General features: G+C 48.2%; 1 protein-coding gene across 1 annotated transcript in view; it reads left to right on the top strand.

The window, feature by feature from the left end:
- Nucleotides 1–9,094: 9,094 nt before the first annotated feature.
- The window catches only part of STK10 (serine/threonine kinase 10), a 140,488-nt gene continuing 128,487 nt past the window's right edge, over nucleotides 9,095–21,095 (top strand). The window contains exon 1 of the mRNA XM_075541947.1: nucleotides 9,095–9,500. Within this exon, the coding sequence (XP_075398062.1) occupies nucleotides 9,345–9,500 (156 nt within the window). The 5' untranslated portion in view covers nucleotides 9,095–9,344. The remainder of the gene's footprint in view (nucleotides 9,501–21,095) is intronic.

Below are 21,095 nucleotides of genomic sequence, written 5' to 3'. Positions count from 1 at the left end.
GGTCCAACCATCAGAAAGCAAAGACCAGAGAACTAGATAGGCGAGGCTCACCAAGCCGTTTATCTCTCTGCCCTTCAGGTAATCCCACATGTGTTTATCAGCCAGGTTGGTGCAAAAAACCTTAACTATCTCAATAAGTCTGACACTAAAATTACCAGTGACAAAATAAATAAGTAAATTGGATTTTCTCAAAATTGAAAATGTTGTGCAGTAAAGAACACCGTCAGAGTAAAGGGATAACCCATTGCATGGAGAAAAACTATTGGCAAATCACCTATCTGATAAAGGATCCAAATCCAGAATATACAAAGAACTCCTACAATTAAACAGCAATAGCACAACAACACAATTAAGAATGAGCAAAACCAGGTTTAATTCCACCAGAGATGTTTCAGAAGGAAGTCCTGGTTTTGTGTGTCAGAATAAAATTGCTTCATTGGGGGGCTTTCACTGATTGTTTTTTCAGAAGTTTACCAGGCCTGTCTTCCGACTTGCCTCTGAGTAGACTTGGTCCACCAGTCCTTCTTTCAGCATCTGGGCATGTTAACAGTTACAACACCTAGAGTCTCTCCAAATAAACCACATCTGTGTTTCAGCACCTGTGGCAACTGAGATGATAGCATCATCTCTCACTCAGCCATTGCAGTGTCTTGCATGAATACATACGTGGTCAGATGTAGTAGACCCACTCTTGCATTCATCAGATAAATATTTATTGGCCTCAAGTTTTTATTCACCCCTGATTTCATCCTGCTAGTATTATATTGAAACATTTTTCATTTCTTTCATAAGTGGGATTGATTTACCATTGCCTTTTTGTTATCCTTATTTCATTGTAATAAAAAATGTTAAACCAAGAAGAAATGTTTAAAAATTGATTGTGGTGCATAAGCAAAGGTGGTGAAGAAAGCTGATGGTGACCAGCTACAAGGAAAGACCATATGGAAGAAAAACAACCAGCCTGTGTAATTACGAGGTGCCGAAGGTCAGTTATCAGGCATCAAAGAACAAAAAATCATATCATTGGGTGCTCACCTTCCTTCCTATACGATCGCTGAACACAAATGGGGCACATAAACAAAGGTGGTGAGGAAAGCTGATGGAGCCTGGCTATTAAAAGATATAGTGTCTGGGGTCTTAAAGTCTTGAAGGTAAACAAGTGGCTATCTAACTCAGAAGCAACAAAACCCACATGGAAGAAACACACCAGCCTGTGTAATCATGAGGTATTGAAGGGATGAGGTATCAGGTATCATCAGAACAAAAAAACATGTCATTGTGAATGAGATGAAGGGGAGCGGGGGGTGGAGACCCAAAGCCCATCTGTAGGCAATTGGACATCCCCTTACAGAAGGGTCGCCGAGAGACCAGTCAGCCAGGGTGCAGTGTAGCAACGATGAAACATACAACTTTCTTCTAGTTCCTAAATGCTTCCTCCCCCACCTACTATCATGATCTCAATTCTACCTCACAAATCCGGCTAGACCAGAGGATGGACACTGATACAGATAGGAACTGGAAACACAGGGAATCCAGGGCGGAAGATCCCTTCAGGAGCAGTGGTGAGAGTGGAGATACTGGGAGGGTGGAGGGAGGGTGGGGTGGAAAGGGGGAACTGATTACAAGGATCTACATATAACCTCCTCCCTGGGGAACGGACAATAGAAAAGTGGGTGAAGGGAGACGTCAGCCAGTGTAAGATATGACAAAATAATAATAATTTATAAATTATCAAGGGTTTGTGAGGGAGGGGGGAGCAGGGAGGGAGGAGGAAAATTGAGGAGCTGATGCCAGGGCTTACGTGGAGAGCAAATGTTTTGAGAACGATGAGGGTAACGAATATACAAAAGTGCTTTACACAATTGATGTATGGATGGATTGTGATAAGAGTTGTATGATCTCCCAGAAAAATGATTTTAAAAGTGATCGTGTTAATGACTGTGCAACTGCTCATGGTATGCTTGATCTATTGAATTGTATGATAAACTCAGCTCATGAGATGAGTTGGGTGGATTTCTTTTTTCCCCCTTATTCTCTGAATTTCTGTAAAGGGAGAAATTAGTTGTAAAGTCACAGAAACCTGTTGTCATTCGGTAGAGACCGATTTGATGATGGATTCCATTTATTTAGTGACTATTAGTTTATTTATGCTTTATTTTATTATAATTATTTATCATTTATATATTTTATATAATTTATTTGTTGTTTACATTTCTTTCTAACCACCTAGTTCACTTATATTATTTAAAATGACATGCTGTGATGTTCACACGCTCTAGAACACCTACTACTATGTCCCCCTTTTTCGTTTCCTCCAGTGAAAACTTTTCTTTGATTCGTCTTGTCTGTTATTTAAAGCAGGCAGCTTTGAGTTTTTCAAACCCCTTTGTTTATAATTCTTTGTGACTTTACTGAGATATAACTTACATATCATAAATTGCACCCATTTTGCAGGTACAAACCAATAATTTTAAGTAAATTTACTGAGTTGAGAAATTATCACCAGAAAATAGTTTTAAACATTTTCCTCTCCAGTGAAATTCCTGCTGCCAATTACAGTTAATTCTCATTTGACATCCGGCCACACACAATCATTATTCTACTTTCATTCTTTATGGATTTACCTTTTCTAAGTCATTCATGTAGTTGGGTTATCATAAAGGTGGTCCTTTATGCCTGTGGCATCTTTTACCTAATGTTTTTGAGTGAGTCTTTCCCTTTTTGTTTCTCATTTCATTTTTCCTAGAGTGAGCAGAGAGCCAGTCAAAGAGCTCTGGGTGACTTGGCCCTGGCGTGGGGTGAGCTGGGCCTCTGACCCGCAGCCTCCCCAAGCCACAGCCCCTCAGAAGCCTGAGCCTGTAGCTCCCAGGGGGGAAGCCTCATGGCCAAGCCTCTGCCTTATAGTTGGTCAAGTGATTGGAAACCAACAAATGACCTGTGTACGTTTCTATTTGTCTCTGGGGGTTGAATCAGGAGTGTGCAAGTGTGGGCTACTGGCCATTCTTCAGGTGATCGCAAACTTCTCCAGTGCCAGCGACTTAGCAGGTTGTGGGTGCTTTTCAAACCGCCCGGCAATCTTTCTGTCAGGGCACTCTTTGCACAGCCCACCACCAGTCCAAGCGGCTCTCTGCGTGGTAGTTTTTGAACAAGGGACCCAACAGGGGTGGAAACCCCTCAACACTGATGCTCTCTTGGAGTGTGACATTCCGCTGAGACGGCACATGTTTCTCAGGGAGGAGGACCATAGTAAAGAATCCGTGAGAGCGCAAAGGATTAACGCACTCTGCCTACTGCCAAGGTTGCTGCGTAAGTCTGCCTCAAGAAAGGCCTGGTCCTTGATGGCCCCTCACTAACCCACGGTGCTCAGGGGGACAGCACTGGAGACACAGTGCTGGTATTGTGCCTGGTCTGATCCCCCTGCCACCCACCCCCCTCCTGAGAGTGAAACACAAAGGAAGCGCAACAGAGCAGCAAGAGGAACAAAGCAATGAAGTCCCCAGGAATCCTGAAAACAGACTTTGGGATCTTGGAAGACAATCAGAAGGGTCAGCCCACAGACCTGGAACTCTTTATAGGCTTTGTTGTCGCTCCTTTTTCTTGTTTTTTTCCCCCCCATGCTTTTCCACATAAGACAGGCGGGACAACCAATCCCAAGGACAAAACAACTGGCTGATGTCTCAGGGGGACATGGGAGAGGATGAGGTGAGAGAAAGGGAGGGGGAGCCAATAAACCCAGGGACAAAGGAACAATAAAAGATCGAAAATCGATGGCGAGGATAGTGTGGAATGCCTGATGGAGGTTGATCAAGTTGATCAAGTGCCATAGAGCCGAGAGAAAGTACTGAGAGTCGAACGAAAGGCGAACATGATCGTGGGACAGGAGGAAGGTAAAATGACATAGAGGAAAGAAGTAGGAGACAAAAGATGTTTATAGAGGTACAAATACTTACATGCACATATGTAAATATATTAATAGAGATATAGGCCTATGCACATATATTTAAATGGTAAGTATTAAGGCAGCAGACAGGCACTGGGCCTCTCTTCAAGTACTCCCAAGAACTCACAAGTACTCGCAAGGACACTTTGTTCTAATAACCTGGCATTCTGTGATGCTCACCTTCCTGATATGATCGCTGAAGTAAAAAATGGGTGAATGTGGTGAAGAAAGCGATGGTGCCCAACTATTAGGAGATATAGTGTCTGGGGTCTTTTTATTATTATTAAAATTTCATTTTATTGGGGCTCTTACAGCTCTTATAGCAATCCATACATCAATTGTATCAAGCATATTTGTACATATGTTGTCATTATTTTCTAAACATTTAGTTTCTATTTGAGCCCTTGGTATCAGCTCCTCTGCTTTCCTCCCTCCCCCCCACTTTCATGACCCCTTGAACAATGATAAATTATTATTGTTTTCATATCCTACCCTGACCACTGTCTCCTTCCTCCCATGGCTTCTGTTGTTCGTTCCCCTGAGGTGTGTGTGTGTGTGTGTGTGTGTGGTGTTATGTGTTGACCATTGTGATAGGTTCCCCCGTCCTTTCTGGGGTCTTAAAGGCTTGAAGTTAAAGGAGCAGCCATCTAGCAGACAAGCAACAAGCCCACATGGAAGAAGCACACCAGCCCGTGTGATCATGAGGTGTCGACAGGATCAGATAACAGGCATCAGAGGACCCCAAACAAATATATTGATGCAAATGATGGGGGTCAAGTGGAGACTGAAAGCCCATCTGCAGACAATTGGATATTCCCTCAAAGAAGGGTCATAGGAAGGAACAAGTCAGCCAGGGTGCAGAATAGCACTGATGGAACACACAATGTTTGTCTACTTCTTTAATGCTCTCCTCCCCCTACTATCATGACCACAGTTCCACCTTACAAATCTGGCTAGACCAGAGCATGTACACTGGTACAGGTAAGAGCTCTGGACACATGGAATCCAGGACAGATAACCCCCTCAGGAACAGTAATGGTTGTAGCGATACCACGAGGGGGGCAGGAATGGGGAGAATTTGGAAACTGTCTACAATGACCAACATATAATCCACCCGCCAGGGAGACGAACAACAGAACAACCCACCATGAAGGAAGACAGTGAATGGTGTAAGATATGGAAATCATAATAATTTATAATTCATCAGCGGTCCATGAGGGTGGGAGGGTGGGGGAAGTAGGGGAAAAAAGAGTAGCTAATTCCAAGGGCTCAAGTAGAAAGAAAATTTTTTAAAGTTATGGCAACATATGTACAAATGAGTTTGATATAATTTGTGTATGGATTGTTATAAGAACTCTAAGTGCCCCCAGTAATATGACTGATTAATATAAATGAATGAATGAATAGATAAATAACTAAATAGATACAGACAGAAAATAAATAAATAACTAGATAGAGAAACAAACAAACAAATAAGCAAATACAAGGCCTGGTGATCTATTTCAGAAACTCAGCTGCCCAAAACCTTCCGGAGCATGGTTCTAGTCTGACGCATGAGGGCGCCAGGATTCAGCAATGCCTTGTTGGTGACAGGTGGTGGGATCTTGCAGCCACTGGCCGCCCAGCACTGTCCACGTGGAACCTGACAAGTAGATTTGGATAAAAAACTTTGTAACTGTCTCTAAGGCACAAGAGAGTCCCTAGATGGCTCAAATGGTTAAGTGCTGAGCACTAACCAAAAGGTTGGTGGGTTCGAATCCAGGAAGAGGTACTTCAGAAGCCAATGTGATGGACTTTCTCAGGATCACAGCCTTGGAAACCCCAGGGACCATGGTTCTACTGTGTGTGACACACATGGGTCACCAGAAGTTATCAATTCAATGGCAACTGGTTTGGTCTGTTTTGAGGCTAGGACACAAGCATAACAGTGGCAGCAACATGCGTCCACCGGCTGGCATCCAGGATGATGGCCGTCCACGAGGAGTTTAAACAACAGAACAAATCTGGGCCACGAAATACAAGAACAATTTAAATTAATATGCCGGGTGTGTATCTCTGGAGAATAGCACCCATGGAATTAGTTTGAAATTGCTGCCTGGTCTCTCACAGCTGGCAACTAGAAGCTACTCATTGGAGCCCCTCCCCTACGAGGTGCCCAGGGCATGTGCCATTCCTGCTGTGCCCTAGATGTTGTTGTTAGAGGTCGTTGAGTTGGTTCTGACTCACCCACAGGGCGTGTACTCATCCAGCAGATCCGAGCACTGCGCAGCCCTGCACCCATTCTCAGAATCACTGCTGTGTTTGAGACCACTGATAGTCACTGTCCATCCATGAACCCATCGCCCTAAGGACTGTCCTCTCTTTTGCTGCCCCTCTACTTTACCAAGCAAGAAGTCTTTCTCCAGGGACTGGTTTCTCCTGAAAATAAACATGCCCAAAGCACAGAGAGGAAGCCTTGCCATCCTCACCTCCAAGGAGCATTCTGCATGTACTTCTTCCAAGACAGATTTGTTTTGGCGGTCCATGGTAAATATTCTTTGGCAACCCCATAAGTCAACGGCATAAATTCTTCCTTGTTCATTGCATTGCTTCCCTGCACACAGTATTCAACTAAAAATACCATGGCTTGGGCCAGGCACACCTTACCCCTCAAAGTGACATCTTCTTTCTTTAACCCTTTAAAGAGACCTTTTGTCACAGGTTTGCCAACTGTTTGATTTCCTGACTGTTGCTTCCTTGAGCATTAATTATGTATCCAAGTAAAATGAAATCCTTGACAGCTTCAATCTTCTATACTTTTAGTGTGGTGTTACCTATTGGTCCCACTGTGAGGATTCTGGGTCCTTTTATGCTGAGATGTAACCTGTACTGAAGGTTGTAGTCTTTGATCTTCATCAGTGTCTTAAGCCCTCTTTACTTTCAGCAAGCAAGTCTGTGGCAGCTGCATATTGAAGATTGTTAATGAGCCTTCCTCGGATCCGAATGCTGCCTATATTATATAGCCCAATTTCTCTTAATCATTTGCTGAGCATCAGATTGAATAAATCTGGTGAATTTCAAAACTTTCTTCTGACATCCATTTTGGTCTTTTAAAAAATTTCCTGTCTTTTTAATGACTCTTTTGCTTTCTAAGTGTATGATTTCCTTTTATAACTTACTATGGGCTTGGGGGGCATTATTGTTTAGTGCATCCAGCCTATTCTTTAGATCAGGGGGCCCTCAAACTTCTTAAACAAGGGGCCAGTTCACTGTCCCTCAGACCCGTTGGAGGGCCGTGCTATAATTAAAAAAAATACTGCAAACAAATTCCTATGCACACTGCGCACATCTTATTTTGAAGTAAAAAACCAAACAGGGCAAAATCACCCAGCGGGCCGGATAAATGTCCTCGGCAGGCCGCATGTGGCCCATGGGCTGTAGTTTAAGGACGCCTGTCTTACACAGTCCAATATGTTCATCCACATACAATCCTGTTATTCAATCCTATTGAGTGAAGTTATATAATCATCAATGCTATCAGCTCCCCTTTGGCCCTCACCTCCCTTTTTCGGCACCCTTGGGGAACTATTGCTCCTGCTACTGTCTCTGAAGGGTTATCGATCTTGACTTTCATGTACCAAATGATCTTAAACATACAAAGAAAAATAAGCAAATCTAGCAAACTTAACTAGGTAAAACAAACAAAAACATAATAGTAAAAGGAGGAAGTATTAAAAGAACTGGAGGATACTTGTGAACTTCATCAGTGTTATACGGACCCTGGGTTTGCCATCCCTTCTGGGTGGCCCTTCTGAGGACTGTCCAATTTTCTTTCAGGTGAGTTTTGGGTCTCCACTACACCCATACCCCTTCACATCAATTTGATAGCTTGTCTTTGAGCTGATACCTCTTCCTGTCCATACTTCATGATCACACAGACTGGTTGGTGTGCTTCTTCCACGTGGGCTTTGTTGCTTCCCTGCTAGCTGACTGCTTGTTTAACTACAAGCCTTTAAGACCCCAGACGCTTAATCTTTTAATAGATTTCACCATCCACTTTCTTCACCACATTTGCTTATGCACCCATTTTGTTTAAAGGCTGATTTTGGCTCTCTCATTCACTGTCACGAGTCACTTCTGATCCACAGAAACCCTACAGAGTACAGTAGCACTGTCCCCTTTGGGTTTCTGAGGCGGTAAATCTATACAGGAGCAGATAGCCTTATTTTTCTTCCAAGGAGCAGTTGGTGGTTTCAAACTGCTGACCTTGCAGTTAGCAGTCTATGTCACCAGGGCTCCCTTGGTTCTCTAGATACCTTATATCTAGGGACTGTGGTGGCCTAGTGGGTTACGTACTATGCTAACCATAAGGCCATCAGTTCAAATCTACCAGCTGCTTTCCCCATGAGAAAGAGGATGAGAATGGATAGTGAGGTCTGGTTTTGTTTTTGGATACCAGAGATTCGCCTCTGCAGTGTGCAAATGTGTCTACAAAACCACGAGAGAAATAAATCCCAAAGCAGCCCCCCAAATTCTCCTGTCCTGATGGGTTTGTAAGACGGGGGAGGGTGGGAGAGCGGGGAGACCCTCTCCGAGGAGCCCCGACGCTGCGTTTTGCGCACTAGGAGGCAGCACCGCGCCGCGCTGCGCGGGCCGGACCCGCAGCCAGGACGGTGTCCCGGGCTGCCGCCTCCCGCGCCCGGCCTGTGCGTCCTCCTGGGAAGAGTCGGGGCGAGCGGGGCAACCTCGCGGGGAAGTTGCGGGGTCGAGTCGATGAGCTGGTGCCCGTTTGTCTTTTGGGCACTGAGCACCATCAGTGGGGGCTCGCGAAATGCTGACTCGCTTCCCAGGAAAGTTCTGGGCGCCAGGCGGCGCGGGACGGCCGGTCCCCCGGACCCAGGACGGTTCCGCCGTGGGGTCCCCTCAGCTCTGCGAAGAGCAGCCGGGCGCGGGCGGGAGCGGGGCGCGGGAGACTACAGTTTCCAGAGTGCCCTGCGGCGGCGGGCGGAGTCGGCGAGCGCGCGCAGCCAATGAGGGGTCTCGGGACGCCGCGGGCAGCGGCAGGTGGAGCCGCGGGCCGGTGGGCGGGCGCGGGGCCGGGTCCCCGGAACGCGTCCCGGGGCTCGCGAGGTGGGCGGAGGGCGCGGCGGGAGCGGGGCCGGCGTTCCGGAGGCGGCCCCCGGACAGGACCCGGCGGGGGCGGGCCCGCGGCCGGCTGCGCGGTTCCGGGTCTCCGGTCGCGGCACAACCCAGGGCGCACTTGCCGGGGCCGCGCTGCGGGGCAGGGCGGGTCTGGGGAGAACCCCGAGCGCCGCGGTCGCCCAGGCACAGCCGCCGCCACCGCCGCCACTGCCACTGCCACTGCCACTGCCAGCCACAGCCCGAGCCGGCGCCACCTCGCCCCGCGGCTCGCGCGCTCAGAGCCATGGCTTTCGCCAATTTCCGTCGCATCCTGCGCCTGTCCACCTTCGAGAAGAGAAAGTCCCGCGAATACGAGCACGTCCGCCGGGACCTGGACCCCAACGAGGTGTGGGAGATCGTGGGCGAGCTGGGCGACGGCGCCTTCGGCAAGGTTTACAAGGTGAGGGCGCTGGAGGCGGCTGGGCAAGTGTCCCGGGCTCCGGAAGGAAGGGGCGCCGGCCCCAGGCAACCCCAGCTACGGCTGCCCTGGCCCAAAAGTCGGGGTCCCAGGCCTTGGCCTCAGTGACCCTTGCTCTTCGGGGAACCCCACCCAGTCCGGTCCCGTCCTGTGAGCTGGATGCTCCCACTGACCGCAGCTGTTGCCTACCCAGCTCCGTTTTGAGCACTTCCTGTGAGCCCGGCACTGCGTTGGGCGACGCAGGGGGAGACAAAGGGGCGCCCAGCATTGGAGAGGGCCACCCGTAGCACCCGCAGTTAAAAACAAACCAACCAAAAAAACCCTGTGCTACAAGACATACTTTTCAGAGAGACCGCGCAGAGGCTGTGGGTTTGCCCAGGCGATTGGGGAAGCCCTGCTGCGTCGGGAGGGTTGGGACCAGTGAGGTTGGAGTGGCGGAGAAGACACCTGAAGAAAAGCCAAAGGCAGGGCAGGGGGCAGGGGGCAGGGGTAGGGCGAGGTTCGGCACGTGGAGTCTGAAGTTCGGGTTGGAATCGTGGGCGGGGCTGGGTGGAGGGGAGCCAGGGCCCCAGGAATGCTGGGCTACGGGCATCAGATTTTGATTCTGTGTGTCTGAGTCACAGCGGGGGAGTCACCCTGTCTGCAGTCACCTCTCCCCTCGAGGGATACCGACCGAGGGGTGGGTGGGGCCGTGCTGATGAAATCTAGACAGCTTGCAGCAGGACTTTGTGGGCTTCTGTCCCCTCGGTCCTCCTGAGTTGCTGAATTGCACTGGGGCTTTCAACAACACCTACAAGCAGAACCTACTCCCCGCCGCCCGCCCGCCCCACCTTGAATCGCCTTCCCTGGAGGGAAAAAGCTTCCTTGGGAGACTCCCACCTGTGAAGCGAAGTGTGGGCTTCCTAAAGCAGTAGAGCGCCCTCGGTTCTAAAACGCCATCACCCTCCTGGGAACCCTGAAGTTTGGGTCACTCTAGCCCCACCATTGTCTGTTGGGAAAGCGGGACTTCCCCAGGTCAGACGTGAGGACAGGGGCCTTTTGACTGGAAAGTGGCTCAGAGCCCAGTTACTCAGAGTGTGGTCCCCAAGCCAACATCAGCAGCAAGGTCTGGAGCTTACTAGAAATGCTGAGCCTCAGACTCCACCCCAGAGGCTTTGAATTTGAGTCAGCATTCTAACAAGATCCCCAGGTGATTCCTAAGCACTTGGGAGTTTGAGCAGCTCCGCTCTACATGCTTAGAGAGCAGCGGCCCCAGTGGGTGCCTTTGTAACCTTAGCATCTCCACTGCAGCCAGCATTTCCTGTTACAGGGCGGGAGCCCCATAGGAGTAAAGGTCCTGTGGTTACAGAGGCGGCTCTCCTGTCGCTCACACCCTGGCCTTTGGGTTGATTTTTTTTTTTTTTACCCTTCTCTGTTTGAGAGAGTTAGTGCTTGTTTTCCCTGCCCTTTCCATAGCCGAATCTATCCTTCCAGGCCAGGAGGAGATAGCCTCTCTGGCCACGTGCTGTTATGACCCTGTCTGCCTAGGACAAAGTCTACCCTTCCAGATGGGCTCTGACCACCTGCGGTTAGCTCACTCCATCTTCTACTTTCTGCAGACAATTCAGTAGGTGTTTTGAGTACACACTGTCAGTGTTAAACAGATGTTTGTTCCCTATGACCAACTGCAGGCAAGTCGATTCCAACAACCTCATGTGAGTCAGTGTAGAACTGTGCCCCTTGGGGTTTTTCGTGGCTAGTTTTTCTACCCTGGCAGTGGAGTGGGTTATGCATTAGGCTGTTAACTGCAAGGTCAGCAGTTCAAAAGCACCAGTCACTCCTCAGGAGAAAAATGAGGTTTTCTACACCTGTTTATTTTACAGCCTCAGAAACCCAAAGGGACAGTGCTACAGTCCTCTGTAGGGCCCCTGTGAATCAGAATTGACTCGTGGCAGCGAATGAGAGAGCCCAAATAAGCCCTTACGCAAAATGGGTACATAAGCAAATGTGGTGAAGAAAGCTGATGGTGCCCCGCTATTACAAGATATAGCATCTGGGATCTTGAAAGGCTTGAAGTTAAACAAGCAGCCATCTAGCAACAAAGCCCACGTGGAAGAAGCATGTATGGTCATGAGGTGTTGACAGGAAGAGGTATCAGAAGTTCAAAAACAAGTAACCAAATTGGTGTGGAGAGTTGTGAATGTAGTGGACCCCTCTGAAAGATCATTGGACCATCCCTGTCAGAAGGGCCACACGGAAGGGCTTTCTGCTCATAGAGCGGCTGCTGTTGTTGGGTGTTGAGTCGGTCCCAACTCATAGCGACCCTGTATACAGTGGATGAAATACTGCCCAGTCCCGTCATCCTCACCATTGTTCTTACGGTGGCGCCTCAGAAACCCACGGGGCAGTTCTCTTCTCTCCTGTCGGCTTGCTGTGAGTTAGGCGATGGCAGTGAGTGAGTGAGAGAATTTTTCAGAAGCAGTTCACCAGACCTTTCTTCTGAGGCACCTCTCGATGGGCTCTGTTTTTTGGTGGGCCTAACTGTACCACCCAGGGGTCCCTATCCCTTCACCAATTGCTGCTGGTGTCACTTGGCGCATTGTCTTTCAAATGCAGGACCTTGCATTTGTACTTGTTAGATTCTCCGTATCATGTGTGTGCTTGTCATGTCTGCCTGCCTTTGTCCTGTTAGATTCGCCTGCTACTCTGGGAGTTTTGTATCAAGGAGCTCATCTGATTCACATCTAGTTTTGTATCCTCCTGGTTTTCCAAAGCCAAAGCGCTAACAGTTTTTTAGGACTCCCCTGACGCTGCACCTTTCCCCCCAGCCTTTCTGTTTGCCTTTATCTGTCTGCCTCAGGAGAAAAAGAGGCAGATTAGATTGATTTTGTGCAAGGTCAAGCTCATTCTCATCTAGAGCTCAACTGATTGCAAACTAGTTACAAAAGAAAATCACATCCATTCGGTTTCTTGATACAAAGTAAAGCTCACAAGTTACTTGACTTCAGATTTTTCTTCATTAACACGTCTTTGTTCTAGATTTTTAAAATTTTGTATTCTGAACATGCTGTAGGAAGGTGGGGAAGTGTCTGGCACGGTATTGAGTGGAAAAGGCACCCTTCAGCAGGGAGTGCTTGCTGTCCTAGTAGCTGAGGGAGAAAGCTACCCAGGCACCGAAAAGGGACAGGCATTGTGCAGAAATGTAAGTGGTTAGGCTGGCATTTTGCTTCTTGGAAGTCCCTTTGGTTTTGATCAGATGCTGCCTTTAAATTAGTTGCTTTAACAGTTTCAAAAGAGTATGTCCTCGTGATGTAGTAGGCTACACACTGACTTCATCACAAGGTGGGGATTCAAACCTGCCAGCTGCTCCCTAGGAGAAAGGTGAGGCTTTCAACCCCCCCAAAGATGCAAAGTCTCAGAAACCCAAATGGGACAGTTCTGCCCTGTCCTTTAGGGCCACTGTGAGTTGGAATCGACCCGATGGCAATGAATGAGAAGTTTAAAATTGGGGACAAACCAAAACATAGCAAACCAGCTGAAAAGAAACCCAACTACTGCGACGGTCTGTTCTGACCAAGGACACAGGAGCAGGTCCGAGGTGGAATGGGAGTAAAAGGTAGAACAAACTCAAATTCTTAAAAGCCAGATTTCCTGGACTGGAAGAGACTCACTAGAGGGACCCCAAGATACCTTGTGAACTTGGCAAGGAAGCCTGTCCTGGAGGTCAATTTTCAGCCAGAGAATAGATTAGCTCATAAAAGAAAGTGTCGTCATGAGCAGTGCACTTCTTTAAATATTAATCATCTAAAAATAAATAAGACCAAATGGTCCACATTTATTTTTATTTTTTTTAAAGTTGGGATTTAACACATATATCATTCCATATTTCAATCACATCAAGTAGTACTATCATTACCACATCCAATTTCCAAACATCCATGTTTCCCTTAAAGCGAGGATGGCAAAGTGTGTGGTGGGGGTGGGGCAGGGAGGCTAGATGAATGGAAACAAAACAAGCAGAATGGAAAGATGCAAATGTTGACCAGACCCGCTATGGAAAATGTGGCCAGTGTGAATTTAGATTACTGTGATTATGGACTGTTACTAAGGAGAAGTCGAATGCGCCGTGTCAACTTTCACCAAAACCACAATTAAATATAGACGTTTTTAAATGACAACAACAACAACAAAAAATCCCCACATGCCTCCATCCATTGTTGTTCACATGTGGATATATTTCCTTCCAAACTTTAATCTTCATGTGGAAATGCAATCCTAGCGATGGCAGTGTGTTGTCTTTTAAATGTATGTTACCTGTCATTCCTAAAGCTTTTGCTTACATTGTTGGAAGTGCCTTGCAGGTAACCTGCTGGGGTGGCTCAGCATCTCGCATCCTAACCTTATGAGGCATTTGGGAAACTGTTATACTGTGAGAACGTTGACGTTCTTAAATGCTGAGTGTACTGTAAACAGCTTGTGCATGCTTATTATGGTGAGTAGATTCTGACTCACAGTGACTCCAGAGGACCAGGTAGAACTGCCCCTCTGGGTTCCAGGGGTAGTAAGCCTCGTCTTTCTCTCTTGGAACGTCCAGTGGTTTTGAACTGCTGACCTTGTGGTTAGCAGACCAACACATAACCACCCCCCCACTCAGGCTCCTTCAGCCGCCATGAGACATCTGTGCGCCTAAAGTCCATGAAGGCACGCAATCAAAACCACGGGGCTCACAGAGAAAACTGGAAGAAGTACCTGACACTCAAAGACGTAGGGAACCAAAGGATAAGAACGCAGTGAAAAAGAGCACCGTCGTTATCTGCTTTGTAAATGGTGAGTCCGTACCAGAACCAGGATGTTAATCTAGGTCAGTGTGGCCCTAGACCTGACATTGTTTATTTTCTCTTTAATTAAAGTAAGTTATACGCATAATACAAACATGGACACTGGCGCCGTTTGGAAATTCGTTGACGTTCATCGCATTTACCATGTTGAACTTTTTGAAGCCCCCTTGGATCCGAGGCTGTGGGCCCAGATTTCCAGTTTTACAATGAGCAGCCTGGGAGCAGAACTGCCTATATGTGGTTGAACTGCCTTGCTCCTCAAATTCTTTATCCTAAATGATTGGTTTTTTTAGGCTCCACTCCTAGGAAGGTATTACTAGGTCAAAGAGAATGCACATGTGAGGGTTGCTACAATGAAATTAAAATATAACACTTCTCGGAAATACACACACAAAACACACAAGCAAACAAGTAAGCTCTCACTGCCATCAAGTTGAGTCCACTCTTGGTGACCCCTATGACAAACTAGACTGGCCGGCCCTGTGGGTTTCTAGCTGCTCACCTTACCCCCACGGCTCTCACATGTGACACTAGAGTCTCCCTTTGTCCCGTGCTCTGGCTGAGAGCTAGTAGCTGGGCTGGCTTTGTGGCATGATTGTCAACCTGCATCCTTCAAGTGCGACATCCTGTCTCCTACAGCCACCGCTGGCCCCCAGGCTGAGGTTTCCCCTTTACCTCCTCTCTTGCCTAATACTGTGAAAGCTAGGCTTCCGCTTCCTTTGGGGGCTCCAGGGCGCCTCCCCTCCTCCGGAAAGAGATCTGCCCTCCCCACTCCCAGTCCCCTGCCAGCAGTAACCTTATTTCCGTTCAGCCAAGTATTTTTAAACAGAAAGAACCTTTGCTATTGTGCAAGGTTCCTGACGTGGTTGTGCCACAGAGGGGTCTGAGCCCTCCTGGGATGCCGCCTGCTTGGTGGATGCATTGGGCGCTGGCATATGGCGGGTGCCCTGGGAAGCGACTCCAGAGAGACCCTGGTAGTTCCATCTGCTCCCTACCACTCACCCAGAGATTGGCCCATCCAGTGCCTTCACGGAAGAAAGGCTTGGTGATCTCTGACACATGGGGTTACCATGAGTGGACTCCTGGCAGTGGGCTTCATTTTATCCTAAAGAAATGAACTCAACAGCCAGCTGAACCCCGGCTCCCTCACCCATGCGAGACCTCTTGTTCCCCATCTGCTGCTACCCAGATTAAGAAAGACAGTGCTAGGGGTTTGCACCCCAGGGCCCAGGGCAATCCTGGTGGTTCCTTCCAGCCCCACTGCTGGTAGTTGGGGGAAGATAGTTGAGGTTCCTTAGGAGGTGCATTCCAGCCCTGGGTGTCTCAAAAACTCAAAACAAACAAATAAACAATACCTCCCCCCCCTCAAATAAAAGCCGCTTCGCTACCTCACTACCATCAAGTCAATGCTGACTCAGTGACCCTGAAGGAAAGGGTCAAACTGCCCTGTTGAGTGTCTGAGACTGTCGCTGGAAGGGAGTGGAAAGCCCTGTCTTTCTCCAGCAGAGGGGCTGCTGGTTTCCAAGTGCAAGAGCAGCCCAGGTTAGCAGCACAACTGCCCCAGCAGGGCTCCTCAAGCCCCAAGCCATGCTCCTCCTGAGAATGGCACCTCCCTGGTGATGTCTTTAGCACCTGGTCCCCATCCAGGAAGTGCTTAGGAAACAAAAGTAATGTATTACTGTTGATGTGCTTGGTGACAGGCCTGGTTGCCGTGGAGTCAGTTCAAGTGTGTCAGAGTAGCTCGGTGCTCTGTAGGGCTTTCCATGGCGGGTTATACGGAAGCAGACCCCGAGACAGGTTTTGATTTTCTTTTTATTATTATTTTTATTTAAATGGGACCTCTTGCAGATATTCTAACAACCCTGTATTTCAGTTAGATCAAGCATAACTGTACAAATGCCACCATCAATTTCAATACATTTTATTTCTTCTTGAACTCTTTGATATCAGCTCCTCTTTTTCCCTTCCCTCCCCTCCCCCACCCACCCTTACTATTATATTATATATTGTTACTCTTTTCCGTATCCAGCACCATTCAGTGTATCCGTTCACCTGCAATACTGTTATTCATTCTCCTCACGTGGGTCGTCATTGCCATCAGCTCCCACCACCACCTCGCTCCGCACCCGCAGGAAATCATGGCGCCCCCTTACTGTTTCTGAAGGGATAGCTACTTTGGCTGTCATGCATCTAGCACTCTTAATTATACAAATGGACATACGCAGGTCTAGCAAGGTTAATGAGGTGGAAAAAAAAGGCCATACTAGTAAGGGGAGGGCATATTACAGAACTAGAGGAGAGTTATGTGTTTCATCAGTGCTATACCACTGCCTAGATTTATCATGTCTTCCATATGCTTCTGTGAGAGACTGTCCAATTATCTTAGAGGTAGGTTTTTGGGTCTCCACTTTGCCCACGCTCCTTCAGGACAATTTGATTGCTTGTTTTTGAATGTATGATACCTATCCCCGTTGACATCCCATGGTCACACAGGCTGGTGTGCTTCTTCCTTGTGGGCTCTGTTGCTTCCCTGTTAGATGGCCGCTTGTTGAACTCCAGGCTTTTCTTTCAAGGCATTTCTGGGTGAACGCAAACCTTGTAGTTACCAGCTAAGTGCATTAACCGTTTCCGTTACCCAGGGACTCCTTGGTACCGAACAGATATGGCTCTGGTCAGTTCCCATGACTTAATGTACTTATGTGCTTAATGTACTTAATGGGTATATGCAACCCTTAGATAGGGTTCTGCCCCTTGACTCTATTGGCGTTTGGGGCCCTGTCGTTCTTTGTACGGGGCAGTTTTCCTGTGCATTGTCTGATGTTAGCAGCTTCTCAACATCAGCTTCATTAAAAAAGGAAAGAAAAACAGGACAAATGAATTTTAGTAGTATATGTGAGTTAACCCAGAATATCTAAAGTAATCATTCATGGAGCTTTGATGGAATATATTTGTATTTGTGTGTACACACACACACACACACACACACACACACACTCACTTATGGAGCTCTAATGGTATAGTGGGTCATGTGTTGCGCTGCTAACCGCAAATTCAGCCGTTTGAAACTACCAGCTACTCCATAGGAGAAAGCTTTCGAGACTTTTTGCTTCCAAAATCATTGGCTGTCTGGGAAGACCACAGGGCAGTTCTGCTCTGTCCTATAGGGTTGCTATGAGGTGGAATGACTCAATGGCAGCTAGTCGGAATATGTACACATGTATACCTCTGTATTCATATCTGCACTCTCTGTCTTTGGAATGTGGTGTGAGGCTGGTGGCTACTATGTTGCACGGTATACATTTGAGCTACACTATTTGCTGCTACCCACCCCTCTGCCCCTTTCTGTGGCCTCTCAGGCACAGTGCTTAGTGGGCTTGAGGGCTGGCCGTGGCCTGTGGGGCTGGCCAGGGTGAGTCTAGACTTGGAAGATGGTAGTGGTGATCGAGGTTCAGACTCAGCACAACAGAACGAAACCCTGCCCAGTCCTGCGCCAGCCTCACAGTGGTTGCTATGCCTGAGCCCACTGTGTCAGCCAGCGTTTGTCAGTCCTTCTTGTAGAAAGAATCTTCCTTTTTGTCACTGCCCCTCCACTTTCTTTTTTTTTTTTTTTCAATTTTCTTCTTTTACATTTTATTAGGGACTCATACAACTCTTACCACAATCCATACATATACATACATCAATTGTATAAAGCACATCCATACATTCCCTGCCCCAATCATTCTCAAGGCATTTGCTCTCCACTTAAGCCCCTTGCATCAGGTCCTCTTTTTTTTCCCCTCCTCCCTCCCCCTTCCCCCCTCCCTCATATGCCCTTGGTAATTTATACATCGTTGTTTTGTCATATCTTGCCCTATCCGGAGTCTCCCTTCCCCCCTTCTCTGCTGTCCCTCTCCCAGGGAAGAGGTCACATGTGGATCCTTGTAATCAGTTCCCCCTTTCCAACCCACTCACCCTCCACTCTCCCAGCATCGTCCCTCTCACCCTTGGTCCTGAAGGTATCATCCACCCTGGATTCCCTGTACCTCCAACCCTCATATGCACGAGTGTACAGCCTCTGTCCTATCCAGCCCTGCAAGGTAGAATTCGGATCATGGTAGTTGGGGGGAGGAAGCATCCAGGATCCGGGGGAAAGCTGTGTTCTTCATCGATACTACCTCACACCCTAATTAACCCATCTCCTCTCCTAAACCCCTCTATGAGGGGATCTCCATTGGTCGACACTTGGGCCTTGGGTCTCCACTCTGCACTTCCCCCTTCATTTAATATGATATATATACATATATACATACATATACACATATATACACATACATACACACACTTATATCTTTTTCTTTTTTTTTTTGCATGATGCCTTATACCTGGTCCCTTGGGCACCTCGTGATCGCACTGGCCGGTGTGCTTCTTCCATGTGGGCTTATTTGCTTCTGAGCTAGATGGCCACTTGTTCACCTTCAAGCCTTTAAGACCCCAGACACTATCTCTTTTGATAGCCGGGCACCATCAGCTTTCTTCACCACATTTGCTTATGCACCCATTTGTCTTCAGCGATCCTATCATGGAGGTGTGCAGTCAATGATATGATTTTGTGTTCTTTGATGCCTGGTAACTGATCCCTTTGGGACCACTCGCTCACTCAGGCTGGTGTGTTCTTCCATGTGGACTTTGTTGCTTCTGAGCTAGGTGGCCGCTTGTTTATCTTCAAGCCTTTAAGACCCCAGTCACTATCTCTTTTGATAGCCGGGCACCATCAGCTTTCTTCACCACATTTACTTGTTCACCCACTTTGGCTGCCCCTCCACTTTCCCAAGCATGATGTCCTTCTCCAGGGAGTGGTCTCTTCTGGAATTAGTGAGTGCTAATTAAGAAGGCCTTGATGTTAGGCCAAGGAATTTGCCATTGGTATTTTTGACCTCAGCTTATGTCTTGCCTGCCCCAAGTCCCATAGAGCCTGAGCAGGTCAGCCAGTTGATGTTAGAGAGGCCAGCTTTGGATGGGAGTGAGGAGTACTATGACCAGAGATGATCAGTGGCTTGCTTGCGGTCACACAGTTGGGAGATGCAGATCAAGACTTCCTGGTCTTCTAAGACCAAGGTGGCCATGATGAGTGATGTCACTGGGTAAGAGTGACTGAGCCCCGCAGGCTGCAACAGGCCAGTGTGGCAGGGAAGACCAGATGTGGTTGAGGCCCAGAGGGAGCATAGGGAAGGGAAGTGACTGGTGGAAGGTGGCCAACCTGAGAAGGGGATGTTGGAGGTGAAGGTGGAGACACAGAAGCTTCAAAGTCAGCGGTTCTCAAAGTCAGCGGTTCTTCAAAGTCAGCGGTTCTCTGTGGCCGAGACCCCTTTGGGGGTCGAAGGACCCTTTCACTGGGATCGCCCTATTCATAGCAGTAGCAAAATTACCGTTATGAAGTAGAAATGAAAATAATGCTATGGTTGGGGGGTCACCACCACATGAGGAACTGTGTGAAAGGAAGGTTGAGAACCACTGTTCTAGGTGGTTAAGGCTTGACGGTAAGGAGGAAAGGCAGCAAGAGAGAAGAAGACAAGACGGGAAGCTCACATTTGCCAGGGGTCAGACATGGACACGGGGTGAGTTCCTAGGGTTTGGGCCTGGCTCTGCCTCTTGGATTGTATGGACCTGGGAAATGAGCTCTTTGTGCTTCAGATTTTTTAGCTGAAAGTGGTGGTGGTGGTTATGTACCCCCTCAGAAAGCTGTTGGAACTTGAAATGAGACCAGCCCTGTAAATCTCTTGGTCGAAGATAAAGCCAGTCGCCTGTGTGTCATATGACTCCTCTGTGTTTTCAATGGCTGGTCGTTCCAAAGTAGATCACCAGGGCTTTCTTCCAAGGGTAGACTTGAACCTCCAACCTGTCAGTTAGTAGCCAAGCATGTCAACTGTTTGTGTCAACCAGAGATTTCTCAAGCCATAATCCAAGTTGATTCTAAGGCAAAGTGACAATGTTTCCGAAGCTTTGGCCAATTTTTGGAAATCTTTGTGCATGCAGACAGCCTCATCTTTCTCTCTTGGAGTGGCTGGTGGGTTTGAACCATGGACCTTGTGGTTAGCAGCCCAATGCTTATCCCATAGTGCCACCAGGGCTTCTTAGAGGAGCTTCACTCAATGTTAGCCATTAGAATCAGGTCTTGAGCCCCTGCTCTGTGCCAGGCTCTGTGGTTTCCAATGTGAACAAGACAGATGAGTCGGATGTGCATTTTGCTCTTTCTTGTCTCTCCATTGTTGGCCCCATGATAGCCGAGCCCCAGTGGCCCAATTGTTACATGTTGGGCTGCTAACTGCTAGGTCAGCGGTTTGAAAGCACAGCCACTTGAAGGCAGTGGATGGTCTTTCCAGGCCCATAAAGAGTTACAGTCTCAGAAACTCACAGGGCCAGTGGCAGCCTGTCCAAGGGTCATGATGGGTTGGCATCGCATCCATGGCAGTGAATTGAGGAGAGTCCCCGTGAAGGGGAAGGGCTGGCCTCTATATTCCACGCCACCACTGATAAGTAGTGACCACCCTGCTGATCAAGCCACACAGCTTCTCTGGAGCCGATGGGGACTTCAGCCCAGATCTCAGAGGCCTGGAGGCTAGGCCCAGCCCTAGTGGGAGCTGGAGGGTGGGGGGGGCCCTGTTCAAGGAGAGGGCGGGGTCATCCCAGGGTGGTGCTCCCCTGGGAGCCCTGCCAGGCATGGCCCTGCCTCCCAGGCTGAGCCCGGACTCCAGCTGAGCCTGCTGAGGGCCTCTCTCTG

This window comes from Tenrec ecaudatus, chromosome 2, assembly GCF_050624435.1.
Source record: "Tenrec ecaudatus isolate mTenEca1 chromosome 2, mTenEca1.hap1, whole genome shotgun sequence".
Taxonomy (NCBI): domain Eukaryota; kingdom Metazoa; phylum Chordata; class Mammalia; order Afrosoricida; family Tenrecidae; genus Tenrec; species Tenrec ecaudatus.
This window is presented reverse-complemented; position numbering and strand designations above follow the sequence as displayed.